The 18,772-nt window shown below is 30.3% G+C and overlaps 1 protein-coding gene across 1 annotated transcript in view; it reads right to left on the bottom strand.

Moving 5' to 3' along the window:
* Positions 1–534: 534 nt before the first annotated feature.
* Positions 535–18,772, bottom strand: part of LOC124539813 (homeobox protein HMX3-B-like) — a 35,310-nt gene continuing 17,072 nt past the window's right edge. Inside the window, exons 3-4 of the mRNA XM_047117171.1 lie at positions 6,069–6,172; positions 535–1,858 (exon numbers count right to left, since the gene is read on the bottom strand). Of these exons, the coding sequence (XP_046973127.1) occupies positions 1,215–1,858; positions 6,069–6,172 (748 nt within the window). The 3' untranslated portion in view covers positions 535–1,214. The remainder of the gene's footprint in view (positions 1,859–6,068; positions 6,173–18,772) is intronic.

Here is an 18,772-nt window from a genome sequence, read left to right on the forward strand (position 1 = left end):
ATCCGATAATCTCAAACTATTAATCGCTTCTCTCAATTTAAAAAGAGAATAGAGAAAGGAGTTAGGTTATATATCTTTCTTTTTTATTTTTATTTTAAATTAAGAATTTCCCTAAATATGTCCTTAATGATTTAAATTGTTAACCTTACATGAAAGCTATACTTATTGCTTTTTTTTTTAATTGTTTGTTAAATAAGTTGAATAATAAAAAAAAGTAAAAAACGCACTTAATAATATTTAATGTTAAAGTCGATTCGATAACATTAATTACTTTTATTGTAGTTATTTATGCATTTACTTTAATTATAAGGTTTATACATAAAAATGGATATTCACCGGTTATAAATAAGTAGCCTAAATCCTTCTTTGGAGTTCAAGCTGTTCATAGCTAATTTCATCAAAATCGGTTCAGTGATTTAACCATGAAACCGTTACAGATATACAGAGTTCCATTCGAATTTCAAATACTAGTTTTTTAGATTTTTAGTAACAGATAAATAAAAAAACGTTTGTTTTATTTTGCGTGATGTCTTTATTCGCCGCTTTATCTCAGCATTATTATAATATTTGTAATTTTAAAGATAGTCCGCTATCGATAACATTAATATTTAGAATCAAGCATTAGGCTAGCAATTATAGAATGACACTGACAATGGCAACACTTTATACAAAATTAGGACTACTCAACTGGGTTGGCTAGCGTTGGACTTAAATCTCTAACACTTTCGAACTTTTTTACACTTTCAACGAGACAGTTCAATTTTGTTATTTTTTTTGTAAATTTATTATTAAATTAGAAAATAAATATTAATGTTTATTGCAAATAATTATAAACACGTACGCAATAATAATGTTGAAACAATAGCACGTCGCAACAAGCACTCCGATCACCGTTTCCGCTATGTCTATTTACAATATTAGCTAGCTTAGCACAGAATAAATACAAGAAGACATTAAAACATTTATATTTACAATAATATACAATGTGGAATGACAACGATTTTGTACGTTACATTAATATCTATAATTTAACTACTCACAACTAAATTATCAATTACAAAATACAATTACGATTCATAATTTGGCATTTGACAGCTATGACACTCACTGTTATGACTAGTCCGCGCTTTTTGAAAATTAAAAAAAAAAAACACGTTCCATTTTTAAAAGTGTCCATCGGCCGCGTCGTTTCTTCGAGCGGCTTCAAGCGGACACTACACTAGACTGGACAGCGGCGCTCTAGACGTAACGGGGGACGCTGGAAGCGGTTGGAGCTGCTGCGGCGCTTGAGGGGGGAAGTAGACGCCGGTTTCGTTGGAGAACTGAGGATGTATCGGCATTGGCGTGTGTGGCATCGACGTCGGTCTGGATTCGTGGTATAGAATCGGCACACGCACCAATCTTTGAGCCGCGTGCGCCATATTAGCGGCCTCTAATTCCGCGGCCAGCTGTCTCTTCCATTTATTCCTGCGATTTTGAAACCAGATCTTCACCTGCGTCTCGGTGAGGTGAAGGCTCGCAGCGAGACCGGCGCGCTCAGAGCTGCTGAGGTACCGTTTCATGTCGAAGGTAGATTCCAGTTGGAACACTTGGGAACGGGAGAAAACAGTCCGTGTTTTCTTCTTTCTCTTTCCGAGACTGGAGGTGGGATCCCGTTTCTCATCTTTGTCGAAGTCATCGCTTTCGTCGACGTCAGGGTCTGAGTCTTGAACGTCTGGTTGTTGTGGATAGAGCGCGGGGTGGAGGCGTGGGGAACGGGGGGAAGAGCGGGAGGGGGACGGCGGGGAGGGGGCGCGGGGTGGACTACGAGGTCTTGGCGAGCCCCCTGCTGAGCCTTCCTCGTTGTTTATGGAATCCTCTGTAACAATATGTTTGAGTTAGCCCAAGTTCTAATAGCATAAGTCTGTGTCTAAGTCTTATTTAGGTTATTAATATCAAGGTACCTATTATACAACTACAATCAATTTCATTGTATAATATAAACTGCCTATTCCACTTTACATAACAATTACCAATGTTAATATATTTTTCGAATGAAATTGTATACTCCATTATCATTTATATTCCAACTAAGAATCTCTATCTCTACCTCTTAGAAGGACAGTAAAATATTCTAAACCGTCTTTAAAATTGACTAATGTATACTAAATAAATAAGCAATCAGTTATAATTACTGTATAAATATAATATTAGGAATTATGTATTTAAGCACACGGTCTAAGACATATTTAAAAAAAAAAAGTTAACTCTTCGTTCACTTAATCAACTATGTACTTAAATTCACGAATAAGCTTAAATACGTTTACTATTTAAAAGGTTTCTATTGAAAAAAACAAATACACATTCATTTCGATTACATTTCCGATCCAATTACAGTTAATAATCTAATCGGGATTTTACGCCATTACGCCCTTGATTAGGTAATTTGGCGGGTATTTCTTGTTGTCCGTTTAATAGACATCGAAGCCGTACAATAATAATTATAATATAATTAACTGTTTGTTTTGTTTGGAAGCGAATCAAAGGCCAAAATATTTTAAATGTTCAACTATCTTAAATAAATTTATAATATTAAAATCTTCTTTCTATTATTAAAAATAATTGAAGACAAAACGCGCGTATGCAAATTCAAAATTCGAACGAGTCTCGAAGGCGCGAAGTCAAATGTCATCAACGCTGTTGAATGAATCACTACAACCGAATCGGGAACACTCCCGTTACTGACAGTTTATTTTGTACTCTATTAACAAAAAATAAGGTATAAATTAGCTTGCGCAAAGTTAGTCACTTTTAGGATCACCGAACAGTGTAAAATGACCTCTGTTTTAACGTCTAGACTTGGATAAATTGGTTCAAATAAAATGGTTGGACAGCAGTGATTCGCATTGATTTTAGAAGCCATATCGAGTAATCCTTTGTTACCGTTGGCTTGCTGTTTACACAAACGCTTACTAGTTAAGCAGTTTATGAATACTGAATTGTTTAGTAATTTAAAGTAATTTAATAGCTTCTCGTGTTATATTCAAAATCCTAAAATAAATATCGAAAACCTATATATTTCTTATTTCCCTTTTGCGTATTAGTAAAGCTTCATTGCATGTTCTTTTTTTAAATTCTGCTTAAGTAAAAACACCATTAAATGAAACCAGTCACATTTCAATTGAAACATAAGTATACAATATACGGATAGAATATCGTTTACAGAGAAAAAATTCTATTTATTTGGAGCGCTCATTCCTGACGGTAGTCAACTTCGATCACCATAAAAAATAAAAGAGGCCAACAAATGCACTCACAGCAATCCGAACAAACCGCATTCGAAAATTAAAAGAACCGCATGCGACATCACCGAACGTTACATAGCTTTTGGTGCGAATCGCGATAAGCGGGCGAGCTGCGCGTGCGAGCGAGACGGACGTATGTTTGACAATTCGCCAGTGTTGCTATACGTATAAATGTAGGATGCTAGAAAAGCATTGTTCGGTCGGTTTGGATCGCGTGAAATGGCGCTCGCTTTGTTTTCCCCGGAGATGGGTTTTGGAAAATTAAAGGGAAATGAGCGGGGTTGAGAGAGCGACGAGATGACGATTGCTTGTTTACCATAAATATAGCCCGCTAACATACAAATGTGAATGTGAGAAATATTCGCTTGTCGTGCAGACAATGGGACGCTCGGGTGAATTAATGAAGAGTTTGTCTACTTCGATTTCAATCGATAGCTTATGTATGGATCTTTGGAAAATATATTCGAAGCGTGCTGTTTAAGACTTGTTCGAGCACGTTGTTCGAGAAAATATATTGAAAGTTTTGACATTGTTTCAATGCAGATAGAATATTTAAGATAATGCTTGGGTTTATTAAGAATATGTTTGGACTGATATTTAGGTTTATGATTAAAAAAAAAATGCAAAAATACATAATACTTTTTGTAATCTTTTAAACGATTTTAAGGTCGACATAAATTAGAACATCTTGAAGGGTAGTTTTGTGTTTATATCGTCGTTAGAAATTAATTTTAACCAACTCTCATTATACTCATGAAAACTATAATTCGTTATTTTGTATACTAATATTATAAGGACGTAAAATATGTTTGTTTGTAAGGGATAATCACCGTTAAATCATTTCTAAAGAAATATTAATTAAAAACTAAATTATTATGGAACGCTATGGGTATATTATACCATTTTCTTTATTAATAAATCGCGCTAGTGCGAAGTCGTGGCGGGTCTCTAGTTATGTATATAGATGCTTTCGTAATATAAGTATTAACAAGAGACTGTTAGAATATATAAGGAGATATTTTCTGTATATATACTCACATATTTAATTAGATGTGTGCGTGCTTACAAACACATGTAGATCTTAGTTTCCCTTTATATCACATGGGTTTATTCAAAATCGATTTTGCAACGTAACACCATCAGCTGATATTATAAAGATCATATACATGCTAAGGTGAGCTTTTAAACCCATATAATAATCATTTTGAATCTTATTTTTTAACAAATAAGGTTCATTACACATTACTATAATATTCTTAAAAAGAGTTTGTACTATTTAATTTTCATATTGGATATATTTTAATTATTTATTATTATTGACTAGAGATCCGCCCCGGCTTCGCACGTTTAAAACTGTTAGTTTGACTACTATGTTGTGCATGTATTATACATATAAAACCTCCTCTTGAATCAATCTGTCTATTAAAAACCGCTTCATAATCCGTTGCGTAATTTCAAAGATCTAAGCATACATAGAACAGACAGCGGTAAGCGACTTTGTTTTATACTATGTAATGATAATAATTATGATTATTATCATTTCCTAAAGTGATTGACTCTCTAACCTGTATATCTGAATATTCCAAACCACCGTCACAATTTATTCGAAATTCAATATTTATTTAGATTCGAATATTTTGATTTTTTTAACGGTTTTTTATAACAGTTCCTCACCATTTCATAAGCCAGTTCCAATCTTAGAGGAGTCTTTAGTCTTCTATATTTGAAATGTTTTTAAACATCGAATTGATGCAATATCATCGGTTAAGAACTGGAATAATCTATTGCATGCATTATGGTTTTGGGAATTTATGGCGTTTTAAATGTTCGTAAAATTGTTAAGGAAACTTTTAAATAAATTAAAGTGGATATAAGTGCAAAGTTAAATAGTATTATTTTGTACTGTTTGTATAAAACGCATATAATATGTACATCTAAGGATCAATTGCTAGGATTCGAATGGGTTTTAGTTTATGTGCTAACTTAGTTCTAACTTAGATTAACAAAAAATCCCTCAGTCTGTTCTTACGACAATATTATTGAAATTGGTCAATATATTTAAGGTCATACAGATGACATATATTGAGAATTAAAGGATTATTTTTAGCTCGTTTAAATTATTTTTTTTTTTTTGCAAAGTACTAATTAATTCAGCCAAAAAATTGTCTTCGGTTTTTATCAAATCATATATTTTTAAACCAGTACTTAAACGATAAATGATCTAACATTTGTAACCCACTGCATAACTTATCAACAAGTTAGTCCGGATTCAAATCAGCTGTCACCGTTTAAGACTGTATGTTTTAACCACAGATCTGTCTAGGCTTCTGAACAAAAAAAAAAAACTTTGACAGCTAGCTCCGAAATGGTAATCCGAGCCCCACAAATCACAGCATGTGACAATTGATTACGCCGAGGCCGTAGCAGTGCTAATCCTTGTAACGGTGACATCATTCCCGGTGTTGCTGTTGGTTAGCTGACTATATCGTGCGTTGTAATTATTACAATATATTTTTCATTATGGCAACACTTTAAAGAGGTTTACGTTTGAGGTTTTATATGTTTTGTGTTATTATTATTTTTTCGGTACTAATCCGATTAACACAGTGTACATAAATATGAACGGGATTATAATAAATGTTTTGTAGTGGAATATTTTCACACTGTTTTCTCTTTTTCTTTCATAAGTAATTTGACAAACGATAAAAAGAGACATAGCAATACCTACTAATGAAGGTGATAATGCTCAAAAAAATGTTTTGTGAATCAGAGTTGTATAGTTACCTCTAGGTGGTGTCCTTTCGTGAGGCCTCTGCCAGTACCAGGGGGCTGGAACGAGGCCCCCGTACCGACCGGCTAGTGCACTCCATTGCGATATTAGGCCGAGTCTGCAACAATAGTATAATTTTAGTAAGATTTTACTATCAACTAAGATAAAAAAAAATTGTTCATGTAATACTTAACACTTTGAAAATCTATCATCTTAATATAATAGTTACATGATTCTATTAAATTATAATTTCTTTATTTTTTCTCAAATATAAGGATCCTCCATACTCAATCGCTCAAAGCATTGATGGATTTGTATAAATAACTTTATATAATTATATAACTTATACAATTGTTGAAATCATAGGCTAACTATTATTTTAATCATAGCTAACACGAAATCAGTTACTCATCAGTAAATCTCAAAAAAAAAAATATATTTATATGGCAACATTTAAAAAAAAGACCCGTTCTATTTTCAAACTGAAAAGACGCAGAACGTCAAACTAAACTTCGCTAAAGTAGAAATAAGTGTGTAAGTAATAAATCACTAGAGTAAAATGTTTTTTTTTTTTATATATATAAAAATTCACCAGTGACATAAACAAGGCCGCTCGCTTACGGGCCGATCAGGTATCGATGTATAACTATCGATTGTTGAGAACAAAGAGGATTGGAGCGCTCTTGGGAGTGTTGGCGGTAGTGATGTGATGTAACTTGATTGTTGTAAATATCGATAAATATATGTTATAAATATGACTTGCAAACAGAGCCTGCATTATATAGATATTTCTTGCAGCGCAAAAGTCTATGGGCGATAGTGACAACTTACCATCAGCCATTTATCAGTCTACCAACTACCTAAATGAGTTAAAAAACAACGGCTAAAAATAAATAAATTCAAAATAGCCACTCCACAAATCATGACTGTTAAAGTACTGGCATTTCCTCGCTAATTTCAATTTCAATTCCGATTATCTTGGAAACAAATAACATATAACATACATAAAACAAATAACATAGATACATAGTATTACATGATTTTCAACTGTTTTTTCACTTTGATCCATGATATTCAACTACAAACAGCAAAATTATATAATTAGAAATCAAAAACGAATAGTAAGGCTAATAGTAAATTTTGATAGGACCTTTAATTTTTAAAATCAAGAACTTGATACGATATACTTTATACAAAACTATTAAAAAATTTAAAGTTAGGCTTAAACTAATATTTATTTACGTAATTTATATAACGTATTTACATAATATCAAAGAAACGTCTTTTTTGAAAAAAGGTATATAAATAAATATATTAAAATGATTAACAGATATACATTTAAATTACATAACTAGTATCACTTATTAAAATCATAACTTACATCAAATACAAGAGACTCTGAATAGTCTACAAAGTCTACGAGCTACGACGATGCTACGAAATCTACGCCGTAGCCATACCGTTCATGATTCCAGTTATAGTAGAATACATTCTAAAATATAAAAAAATTAAGACTATTGATAGTCTTTATCAATTATACATAAATTATAAAACAAACTATCAATTATAGAATGACCTTGACATAACTCAAGGTCATTCTATATATCAAGTTTTACTTAGCTCTACTTCATTCTATGGTTTTATTTTTTATAAATATAGAAAAAATATTGAATAGAGTTTATTTTAAGCGAAAGAACAATAATACTGAGTAATTCCCATCACTACACCGCCATTGTCTCGCTCAGCATCGAACGCTACATTTATCGATATTCGAAACAATAACGATTGCGGCCTCTATTTGTTTATCGTCTACATTTTAGTCAGTCATGAAACTAATGGATTATATTTTAGCATGAAGATACAACTGTGACGATACATCTTATTTAAATGCATCATGATCGTATTTATTTATAATATATTGTCTTAAGACTTATTTATACAGTTTGAGTTTTGAGTACATTGCTAAAACTTCGCCAAAAATATATTCTCCTCTATTTATTAGTATGTCTACTTATCGAGAACGCGAGTATAATGATTTATACTTATCAAAAAATGTGTTATTAGTTCAAGGATACTAATATGAAGTAATGAGTAAATCAAATAGTAACTGCAAATACTATTGTTGTTTTTAAATTGATTTAATAAAACTCATTATAATCTGTTAAACAATTTTTATTCTATATTTCTTAATCATATCGAAAGTTGCATCAAATGAAACTGATACTTCAGTATACAAATAACATTCTAAAAGTATAATTAAGCGTAAATAAAAGACATATCGTTAAAATCAAAAGCAAGAGCCGGACTCAAGAGTCAATAGCGCACAAAAAAAGAATCGGGACATTACCAATTTGCATCGGTCCCGCATTTAATCCCCGCAGAGAAGTTCCAAACTGAAATTCCATTACTCGATAAAGTACTGCTTCCTTTAAAAGCGGAAAGGAAGAAGCCGCGCCGTGATTGGTCGGCTCACCGCGTTCTGATTGGCCGGCTCATGACCCCGCCTCTCTTGAGGGGTATAAAAATCGATGCGCGTCACCCGCTCACTCTTTTTGCCGCGGCGCGTCCGCCCGACACTCTACGCTTGTTACTAATAATGGCGTTTGTACTTTCTTTTATAGCATAAAGTGTTTAGTTGTATCTGTTGTCCGTGCAAGCGACACGGGAGTCTTTTGTTGGTTTTACAGATAGGGAGGTATTCTCGGACGCGTTTAAAAGCTTCTCAGAGATATCTTTTCACTTATTTCCTAGGTTACAGACGACAATACGCCTCGTAACGACTATTCAACGGGTGTCTACAGCTTCCATTGCTTAAATGTCAATAGAATATAAGTAGTATTCTTTTATAATGGAACATTTTTATATTGAAGAGTAAATGTCATTTTATTGAAATTTTGAATCAAATTATTGCAAACACTACAGAATATTTCTTTTAAATTAACAAGGTTATGTCTGTAATGACAGATTTCCTTCTAGATTTACAACAACTGGAGGCCTTCCCTGTCAATCATTTTCAATTGACAAATAATCAAAACCAAAAAAACATCCTTCCAAATAATGTTATACAACCGAAATAATTTGCAGACCGCAGAAAATATTCTGTTAAATATTTTGCAACAACAGATAACAAAAAACATCATCATAATTGTGATAATAAATTTACTAAAACATATTAAGTACATGTATTTATGTTACTACTATTAAATAAATTTTAATTAATTTACTAAACAATCTTTTTCAAGCGAAGAAAATCTTTTCTAACTATGATAGTATTAGGCACATCACGCAAAAATTCAACTGGCTAGCTTGGTTAACCAAGAATCTCATCTCCGTTTAATAATTACTGGGACAGTAAACGCTTGCATTAATCGTCGTCATCAATATAGTATGACATCATTTATTCCGCTCCTAAGTCTAGCATACTATCCCTGAAACGTTTTTCAACTAGCAACACTAATCTAATAAAACCTCATTCGTCCTTATCTGAATTTTTACATCCCCTACAATCAACATGTCATATATTCTGTGCCATTTCTTAGCCATACTTAAATTTAAAAAAAAAATAACATTACTTCCGCGTCTCGAATTTTCGGTTACATTCCGCTGAAACTAAGTCAGCGCTAAGACTTCATAGATCCCACAATAGGTTTAGGCTTTTATGTTCGGAATAGAGACGCATGGAGGCTTGATATTCTTTTGTACGGGACATATATTAAAAACTCTCTTTGTGTTCTGAAACCTCTTGGTAAACGTTTCTCTTTTGCTCGTGTTGTTACTTTACAATGAGAACACTTAGTTTTTTAGTTCTCCGCAGTACATAAAGCCGTGCCGAGTTAATTCTCTACACACTTCTCTTTAATAAAACATTCCGAGAGATTGTTAATATATATTTTTTTTACGTTAACCTCTGAAACGCGAATTAGCATATATTTTTTACTTAAAAATCATCCTTAGGCAATTGTTTGATGGAATTCGTTAACAATTTTCGGTGAGTTACAAATAAGGTTATATTTGTTAGTTCGATTAGATTATTCTTACCATTAAGTACTTCAAATGAAACGTTTCGTAGCTTTTTTTATAATAAGTAATGGAAAGTCAGTTTTTCATGAATCTGATTTATTTTCTAAATTAAACAAAAATAGAACCGTGTCTTGAAACTAGTATACAAGTCCAAATGTCCCACGGTTGGGCTGAGTTTCCCATAAATATTAGTATTAACAATAAAATAATATTTACCTCAAAATATGTAATTTTTCTAGTAGGTATAGTCAGAGACACTTTAGAGGAAAAGTTGATCTTTTTCAAAAGAGAAATGATTAATTTTTTTCCTTAAATTATATGTAAGGTTATATTTACATAATGGTAGGGCTTTTTGAGCCTATATACCAACCCATATAGGCTCAAAAAGCCCTACCACTACCAGCAAACCACCACCCAAAGTCACATTCTGCTGTGATTGAAACGTGAGTGAGCCAGTATAACTAAAGTAAGTAAAGTAAAATAACAGCCTGTAAATTTCCCACTGCTGAGATAAGGCCTCCTCTTCCATTAAGGAGAGGGCTTGGAACATATTTCATCCCATATTCATGTCCTTAGCTATGGGGATAGCTCCTAAGATTAGGGACGCAGTTAATATCTACGGTCGGTGGTGACCACATAACTACCTAAACTAAATAAATCAAAGTATACCAAGTACAAGATCTTTGTCATATCTATAATCTTGTATGCTGTATGTCACGAGCTTAAATTATTGTTAATGATCCTGTTCCTACCTTTTTCATTTACATTTTTATTTTTTTTTAAATATATTTAAATATGGAACGCATTCGATTTCGAAAAAGATAGCCAAGATAAAAATCAAACAAAATAAAAGTACCAGTAACGCATAAATATTCATAAAAGTTGATCGACAAAATTATAATTCATATTTACCCGACTTTCAACTAATCCCATATCAGCTTACAGAATATTATCTTAAAAAGGAAAAAAAACGTAGGTATTCAGTACAAAACAAAAATGGAATCTGAAATTCTCTTAAGGGATAAGAAAGTGGGTTCCTACCCTCTGTATATACTTAGTTGCGATAGGGCTTAAGTACACAAGCGAAGCGGGAATATGTATCGTAGTTTTTTTTTTAATGTTTGATAAATGCTGTCTTACTAAATTTTTCAAAGTAAATTTAATTATATATATTATAATTTTTATCAAAGGGTCATTATTTAAACGGTTACTATTTTGATTCTTATTTGCACATACTTAAAGACATAATATTTATAATTTTTTTATTTAAATAAAATCAGAAGTTTTTATAATATTATTAAAAACATAATAATCACTTTATGTATTAAAAATGTACTCCAATCTTTATATAAAATTGAGGAAGATACTGTTATTATACTTTATAATAAAATAATGTGTTCATGACATCTAAATAAGGAATTATATAAGATATTATCAAGCACTGTATGGTGGCTAAAATCTTTCAAAATTATTACATTTAAAAAAAAAAAACAATTTCTACAAAGCACCTCTATCGCTTAAGTCCATAACTTATGCCACAATAATCGTTAAGTTATTTATACTTAAGAGGGCCAAGTAACTCACCCTAAAGATACCAAGATTTGGGGTGCAGTATATTTTCTGTTATTAGGTGTTTAAATAAGGGTGTTTATCAAAAGATTCCATTATATTTATGGGGTAAGGAAAGGCATTCATGAAATTTTAGTATTATATTTTATAAGTTTATGTGTTGCCATACTATGTATAGAAACGGGAAAGCGATCTTAATTTGTCCTCGTATGTCATAGCATTCGAACAAAGATAATATAAAAACTTCTTTAAAGATAAGATTGTATTAAAATGTAACGAAGACAATATCATACTGCCATATCAAAACTTTATTATAATACAGATAACAAAGAACAGAGGTACAGATAATAAAAGAAAAACAAATTAAAATCTTGCTTACAAAATTAAAATACATGTATAAAGACAAAGGCCATTTTTAAGAAGTAATTAAAAAAACATTCAAAATGTTTTTTCTACAAAATACCTGATGTTTTTTCCATCGTCTTAAAGGCCCTTAAATATTACAATATTGACAAAATCTACCCCGCGGCCGATAACGGAGCAGTTTTAACATCAATAACATTATCTATCGAAACTCTTTACAAAAGTTAATCCAAACAAAATCGGCCTAAATAAAAAATATATATAATGGCCGTAATCCTTTTAATCAATTTCTCTTCCATCTTGAATTACGTAATTAGCCGATTTGAAAAAAACGCTGAAGGACAAGAGTCTAAAGAATTAAAAAAAAAAAGTTTACGTCAACAATAATGGCGCGAACAATGACAGATTGTTTACAAGGCTAAACAAAATGTCCGCCGTCACTGTAGGCGTAATTAAGACTAGAGGGTGGAAAATGAAGACAATATTCTTTAACTTTAAATGTTTAATTCTTGCCATTTAGATTGTCGGTGACATAATTAATGATAATTTATTGTTTCTCGTTTGTTTTAATTTGTTAACAAGTTGTTGTTAAAATCTTAATTATGTTTACAATTTTATTAAATAATTTGTAAGTGATTTTTTTTTTATATTTCATTTTATATACAACTTAAGTTTTTCAATATTTATTTATTGCTATCATTCATAAACTTAAAAAACCATAAGTACTGAAACGTTCCTTTACTTAACTTTTTTTTAATTTCAGCAACATTATCAATTTGACATTTACTGTGTTGCCATATCCATAAATAAAAAAATATATATTACAAATTGTACAACGATTAGGCACAATACAATTTATTTATTTGTATGTACAAAAAGTAACGAAATGTTGCCAATCTAAATAATCAAGACAGACCGTCAAACCTCCATCAAGTTGTTTACAAGGCCAATTTGTAGTCTTGTCGGCCGCTGCGTAAAACCAACTGCGATTCTACCTAGATAAAAGGTCCGTTTTTGCCCCATAAAGGGGAAACTACTTGTAACCCTTGATTAGATGGGGTAATGATGTTTCCTTCATACGGATTAAATGGATGGTAGGCTTGTTTTTATACGACGAGGGTTACAAAGATTACGGAACTTCTTACGCGCCTCTTGGACCTTTTATGAATTATTTGATTTTGGAATGTATGAGATAAGAGTGTTAGACTAAGATTTATTACCAAGTTTTTTTTTTTTTAATATGAGATAGTTGTGAGCGACTTGGCTACCTGCTAATTTATACATGGTCTTAGCATTCGATTTTCGTGCTGGATTAATAATAATTTAATTATATTTAATTAACTTTCTTTTAAACTAACTTCTAAAATGCGGGTAACTTTTAATTTAATTTAGGCTTTTAAAGGAGTTTTTAAGAATCCAATATAATCCTATTAAATTCTTCATTTTACTTGGTTTTATACCCAACTAGGTACCACTCATGAGATATTTTACCACCAAACAGAAATAATTGCATATTTTTGTGTTCCATTTTGAAGTCTGAGCCAGTGTAACTACAGGCACAAGATATATAAAATCTCAATTACGAATAATAATAATTTTAATAACATATTTATTCATTATCAAATATTTTATATAATTGGAACAACTACGTCTTATATTAAATTATTTAGTCTATACAATATTATGTTGATATTCTTTTGTTTAATTCAATCTGACTTTAATAATATTTTTTCTCAATAAAACGTCAAATACAATATACGTTGTCATAAGTCATAATTATATTGCATATTTATTGAATTATTATTGAATATTTAAATTAGTTACATTAATTGAATATAATGTAACTATTTTAAAATAAGTATCGTTATAATAACGTTATTTGCAATACCATACTTTATTCTTAAATATGGAATATTGTTAACTATTTTAATCTGTAATATTTGCCATCTATACGAAATTTAAATTTATTTACAACGTTACAATTTACATATTTTAAGTAAGTATCGTTATAATAACGTTATTTGCATTACCATGCTTAAATCTTAAAAATGGAATATAACATATAAACTTTTTTTAATCTGTAGCATTTTCCTTTTGAGCGAAATTTAAAAATCGAAACACGAACGCTTTAAATAATTAACCCTCCACTAACTGAGGGGCGATTTGAATGAAGTTAGTTGTAAAGTTGTAGTGGTGTACCATCGGATCATGATCGGAACCGACCAACGCGGTCGCTGCTGGGCTTAATCTACCAAATCGATCGTGTGCGCTTAAAAGGGCGAGTGGCTTGAGCGAGTACGGAATCTTTCAAATGAATATTTGCAACATAAAATATTTAAATCTGCTGTTAAATAAATACTATCATTATTATAAAACGAAATCCCTTACCGCCGCCGGTATCTATGTTGGCTTAGATCTTTAGAATTACGCAACGGATTTTGGTACGGTTTATTGTAATAGATAGAGTGATTCGAGAGGAATGTTTCTGTATACAATACATGGACAATATATTAAAGAAACAACAATTATTTAGTATATTTAGTATCAGCATTGCACCCGATAATTCCTCGATAAATTACGTATTTGAAATCGTATTCTTTAATAAAAATATTGTTATAAAATACAATATGTTATTTCATTTTCCTTACAAACAATTGTAGTTATTTTTAATCTTTGTGATCAATTTGGAAGGTTTATTTGCAGACAAGTCTAAACGAAGCATATTCGATCATCGCAAGATGTTTCAATCGACTCAGTAGATGACAATTACCTAGTTCACAGTTTCATTGAACAGTTATGCTCTATTAGATTGGAAACTATAATAGATTTCATTTATAATCCCTAGATAATTGCAGATAAAATATATTTTCTAAAAGATTAAACATTCTTAATTTGAAAACGTATTTTTTTTAAATCATTCTGTAAGCAAAGGTCTGAAAAGATTTTTTTTATATTTTGTCTGTGTAAAAATTTAATTAGTTATTTGTTATAAAATTGTCGAATATTAATTATTAGTATTAAAAACTAAAAATCATTTTATCTAAATTAATACTAAAATATTAGTATTAATTTAGATAAAATGATTTTTAGTTTTTAATACTAATAATTAATATTCGACAATTTTATAACAAATAACTAATTAAATTTTTACACAGACAAAATATAAAAAAAATCTTTTCAGACCTTTGCTTACAGAATGATTTAAAAAAAATACGTTTTCAAATTAAGAATGTTTAATCTTTTAGAAAATATATTTTATCTGCAATTATCTAGGGATTATAAATGAAATCTATTATAGTTTCCAATCTAATAGAGCATAACTGTTCAATGAAACTGTGAACTAGGTAATTGTCATCTACTGAGTCGATTGAAACATCTTGCGATGATCGAATATGCTTCGTTTAGACTTGTCTGCAAATAAACCTTCCAAATTGATCACAAAGATTAAAAATAACTACAATTGTTTGTAAGGAAAATGAAATAACATATTGTATTTTATAACAATATTTTTATTAAAGAATACGATTTCAAATACGTAATTTATCGAGGAATTATCGGGTGCAATGCTGATACTAAATATACTAAATAATTGTTGTTTCTTTAATATATTGTCCATGTATTGTATACAGAAACATTCCTCTCGAATCACTCTATCTATTACAATAAACCGTACCAAAATCCGTTGCGTAATTCTAAAGATCTAAGCCAACATAGATACCGGCGGCGGTAAGGGATTTCGTTTTATAATAATGATAGTATTTATTTAACAGCAGATTTAAATATTTTATGTTGCAAATATTCATTTGAAAGATTCCGTACTCGCTCAAGCCACTCGCCCTTTTAAGCGCACACGATCGATTTGGTAGATTAAGCCCAGCAGCGACCGCGTTGGTCGGTTCCGATCATGATCCGATGGTACACCACTACAACTTTACAACTAACTTCATTCAAATCGCCCCTCAGTTAGTGGAGGGTTAATTATTTAAAGCGTTCGTGTTTCGATTTTTAAATTTCGCTCAAAAGGAAAATGCTACAGATTAAAAAAAGTTTATATGTTATATTCCATTTTTAAGATTTAAGCATGGTAATGCAAATAACGTTATTATAACGATACTTACTTAAAATATGTAAATTGTAACGTTGTAAATAAATTTAAATTTCGTATAGATGGCAAATATTACAGATTAAAATAGTTAACAATATTCCATATTTAAGAATAAAGTATGGTATTGCAAATAACGTTATTATAACGATACTTATTTTAAAATAGTTACATTATATTCAATTAATGTAACTAATTTAAATATTCAATAATAATTCAATAAATATGCAATATAATTATGACTTATGACAACGTATATTGTATTTGACGTTTTATTGAGAAAAAATATTATTAAAGTCAGATTGAATTAAACAAAAGAATATCAACATAATATTGTATAGACTAAATAATTTAATATAAGACGTAGTTGTTCCAATTATATAAAATATTTGATAATGAATAAATATGTTATTAAAATTATTATTATTCGTAATTGAGATTTTATATATCTTGTGCCTGTAGTTACACTGGCTCAGACTTCAAAATGGAACACAAAAATATGCAATTATTTCTGTTTGGTGGTAAAATATCTCATGAGTGGTACCTAGTTGGGTATAAAACCAAGTAAAATGAAGAATTTAATAGGATTATATTGGATTCTTAAAAACTCCTTTAAAAGCCTAAATTAAATTAAAAGTTACCCGCATTTTAGAAGTTAGTTTAAAAGAAAGTTAATTAAATATAATTAAATTATTATTAATCCAGCACGAAAATCGAATGCTAAGACCATGTATAAATTAGCAGGTAGCCAAGTCGCTCACAACTATCTCATATTAAAAAAAAAAAAACTTGGTAATAAATCTTAGTCTAACACTCTTATCTCATACATTCCAAAATCAAATAATTCATAAAAGGTCCAAGAGGCGCGTAAGAAGTTCCGTAATCTTTGTAACCCTCGTCGTATAAAAACAAGCCTACCATCCATTTAATCCGTATGAAGGAAACATCATTACCCCATCTAATCAAGGGTTACAAGTAGTTTCCCCTTTATGGGGCAAAAACGGACCTTTTATCTAGGTAGAATCGCAGTTGGTTTTACGCAGCGGCCGACAAGACTACAAATTGGCCTTGTAAACAACTTGATGGAGGTTTGACGGTCTGTCTTGATTATTTAGATTGGCAACATTTCGTTACTTTTTGTACATACAAATAAATAAATTGTATTGTGCCTAATCGTTGTACAATTTGTAATATATATTTTTTTATTTATGGATATGGCAACACAGTAAATGTCAAATTGATAATGTTGCTGAAATTAAAAAAAAGTTAAGTAAAGGAACGTTTCAGTACTTATGGTTTTTTAAGTTTATGAATGATAGCAATAAATAAATATTGAAAAACTTAAGTTGTATATAAAATGAAATATAAAAAAAAAATCACTTACAAATTATTTAATAAAATTGTAAACATAATTAAGATTTTAACAACAACTTGTTAACAAATTAAAACAAACGAGAAACAATAAATTATCATTAATTATGTCACCGACAATCTAAATGGCAAGAATTAAACATTTAAAGTTAAAGAATATTGTCTTCATTTTCCACCCTCTAGTCTTAATTACGCCTACAGTGACGGCGGACATTTTGTTTAGCCTTGTAAACAATCTGTCATTGTTCGCGCCATTATTGTTGACGTAAACTTTTTTTTTTTAATTCTTTAGACTCTTGTCCTTCAGCGTTTTTTTCAAATCGGCTAATTACGTAATTCAAGATGGAAGAGAAATTGATTAAAAGGATTACGGCCATTATATATATTTTTTATTTAGGCCGATTTTGTTTGGATTAACTTTTGTAAAGAGTTTCGATAGATAATGTTATTGATGTTAAAACTGCTCCGTTATCGGCCGCGGGGTAGATTTTGTCAATATTGTAATATTTAAGGGCCTTTAAGACGATGGAAAAAACATCAGGTATTTTGTAGAAAAAACATTTTGAATGTTTTTTTAATTACTTCTTAAAAATGGCCTTTGTCTTTATACATGTATTTTAATTTTGTAAGCAAGATTTTAATTTGTTTTTCTTTTATTATCTGTACCTCTGTTCTTTGTTATCTGTATTATAATAAAGTTTTGATATGGCAGTATGATATTGTCTTCGTTACATTTTAATACAATCTTATCTTTAAAGAAGTTTTTATATTATCTTTGTTCGAATGCTATGACATACGAGGACAAATTAAGATCGCTTTCCCGTTTCTATACATAGTATGGCAACACATAAACTTATAAAATATAATACTAAAATTTCATGAATGCCTTTCCTTACCCCATAAATATAATGGAATCTTTTGATAAACACCCTTATTTAAACACCTAATAACAGAAAATATACTGCACCCCAAATCTTGGTATCTTTAGGGTGAGTTACTTGGCCCTCTTAAGTATAAATAACTTAACGATTATTGTGGCATAAGTTATGGACTTAAGCGATAGAGGTGCTTTGTAGAAATTGTTTTTTTTTTTTAAATGTAATAATTTTGAAAGATTTTAGCCACCATACAGTGCTTGATAATATCTTATATAATTCCTTATTTAGATGTCATGAACACATTATTTTATTATAAAGTATAATAACAGTATCTTCCTCAATTTTATATAAAGATTGGAGTACATTTTTAATACATAAAGTGATTATTATGTTTTTAATAATATTATAAAAACTT

This window comes from Vanessa cardui, chromosome 23, assembly GCF_905220365.1.
Source record: "Vanessa cardui chromosome 23, ilVanCard2.1, whole genome shotgun sequence".
NCBI classification, from domain to species: Eukaryota; Metazoa; Arthropoda; class Insecta; order Lepidoptera; family Nymphalidae; genus Vanessa; species Vanessa cardui.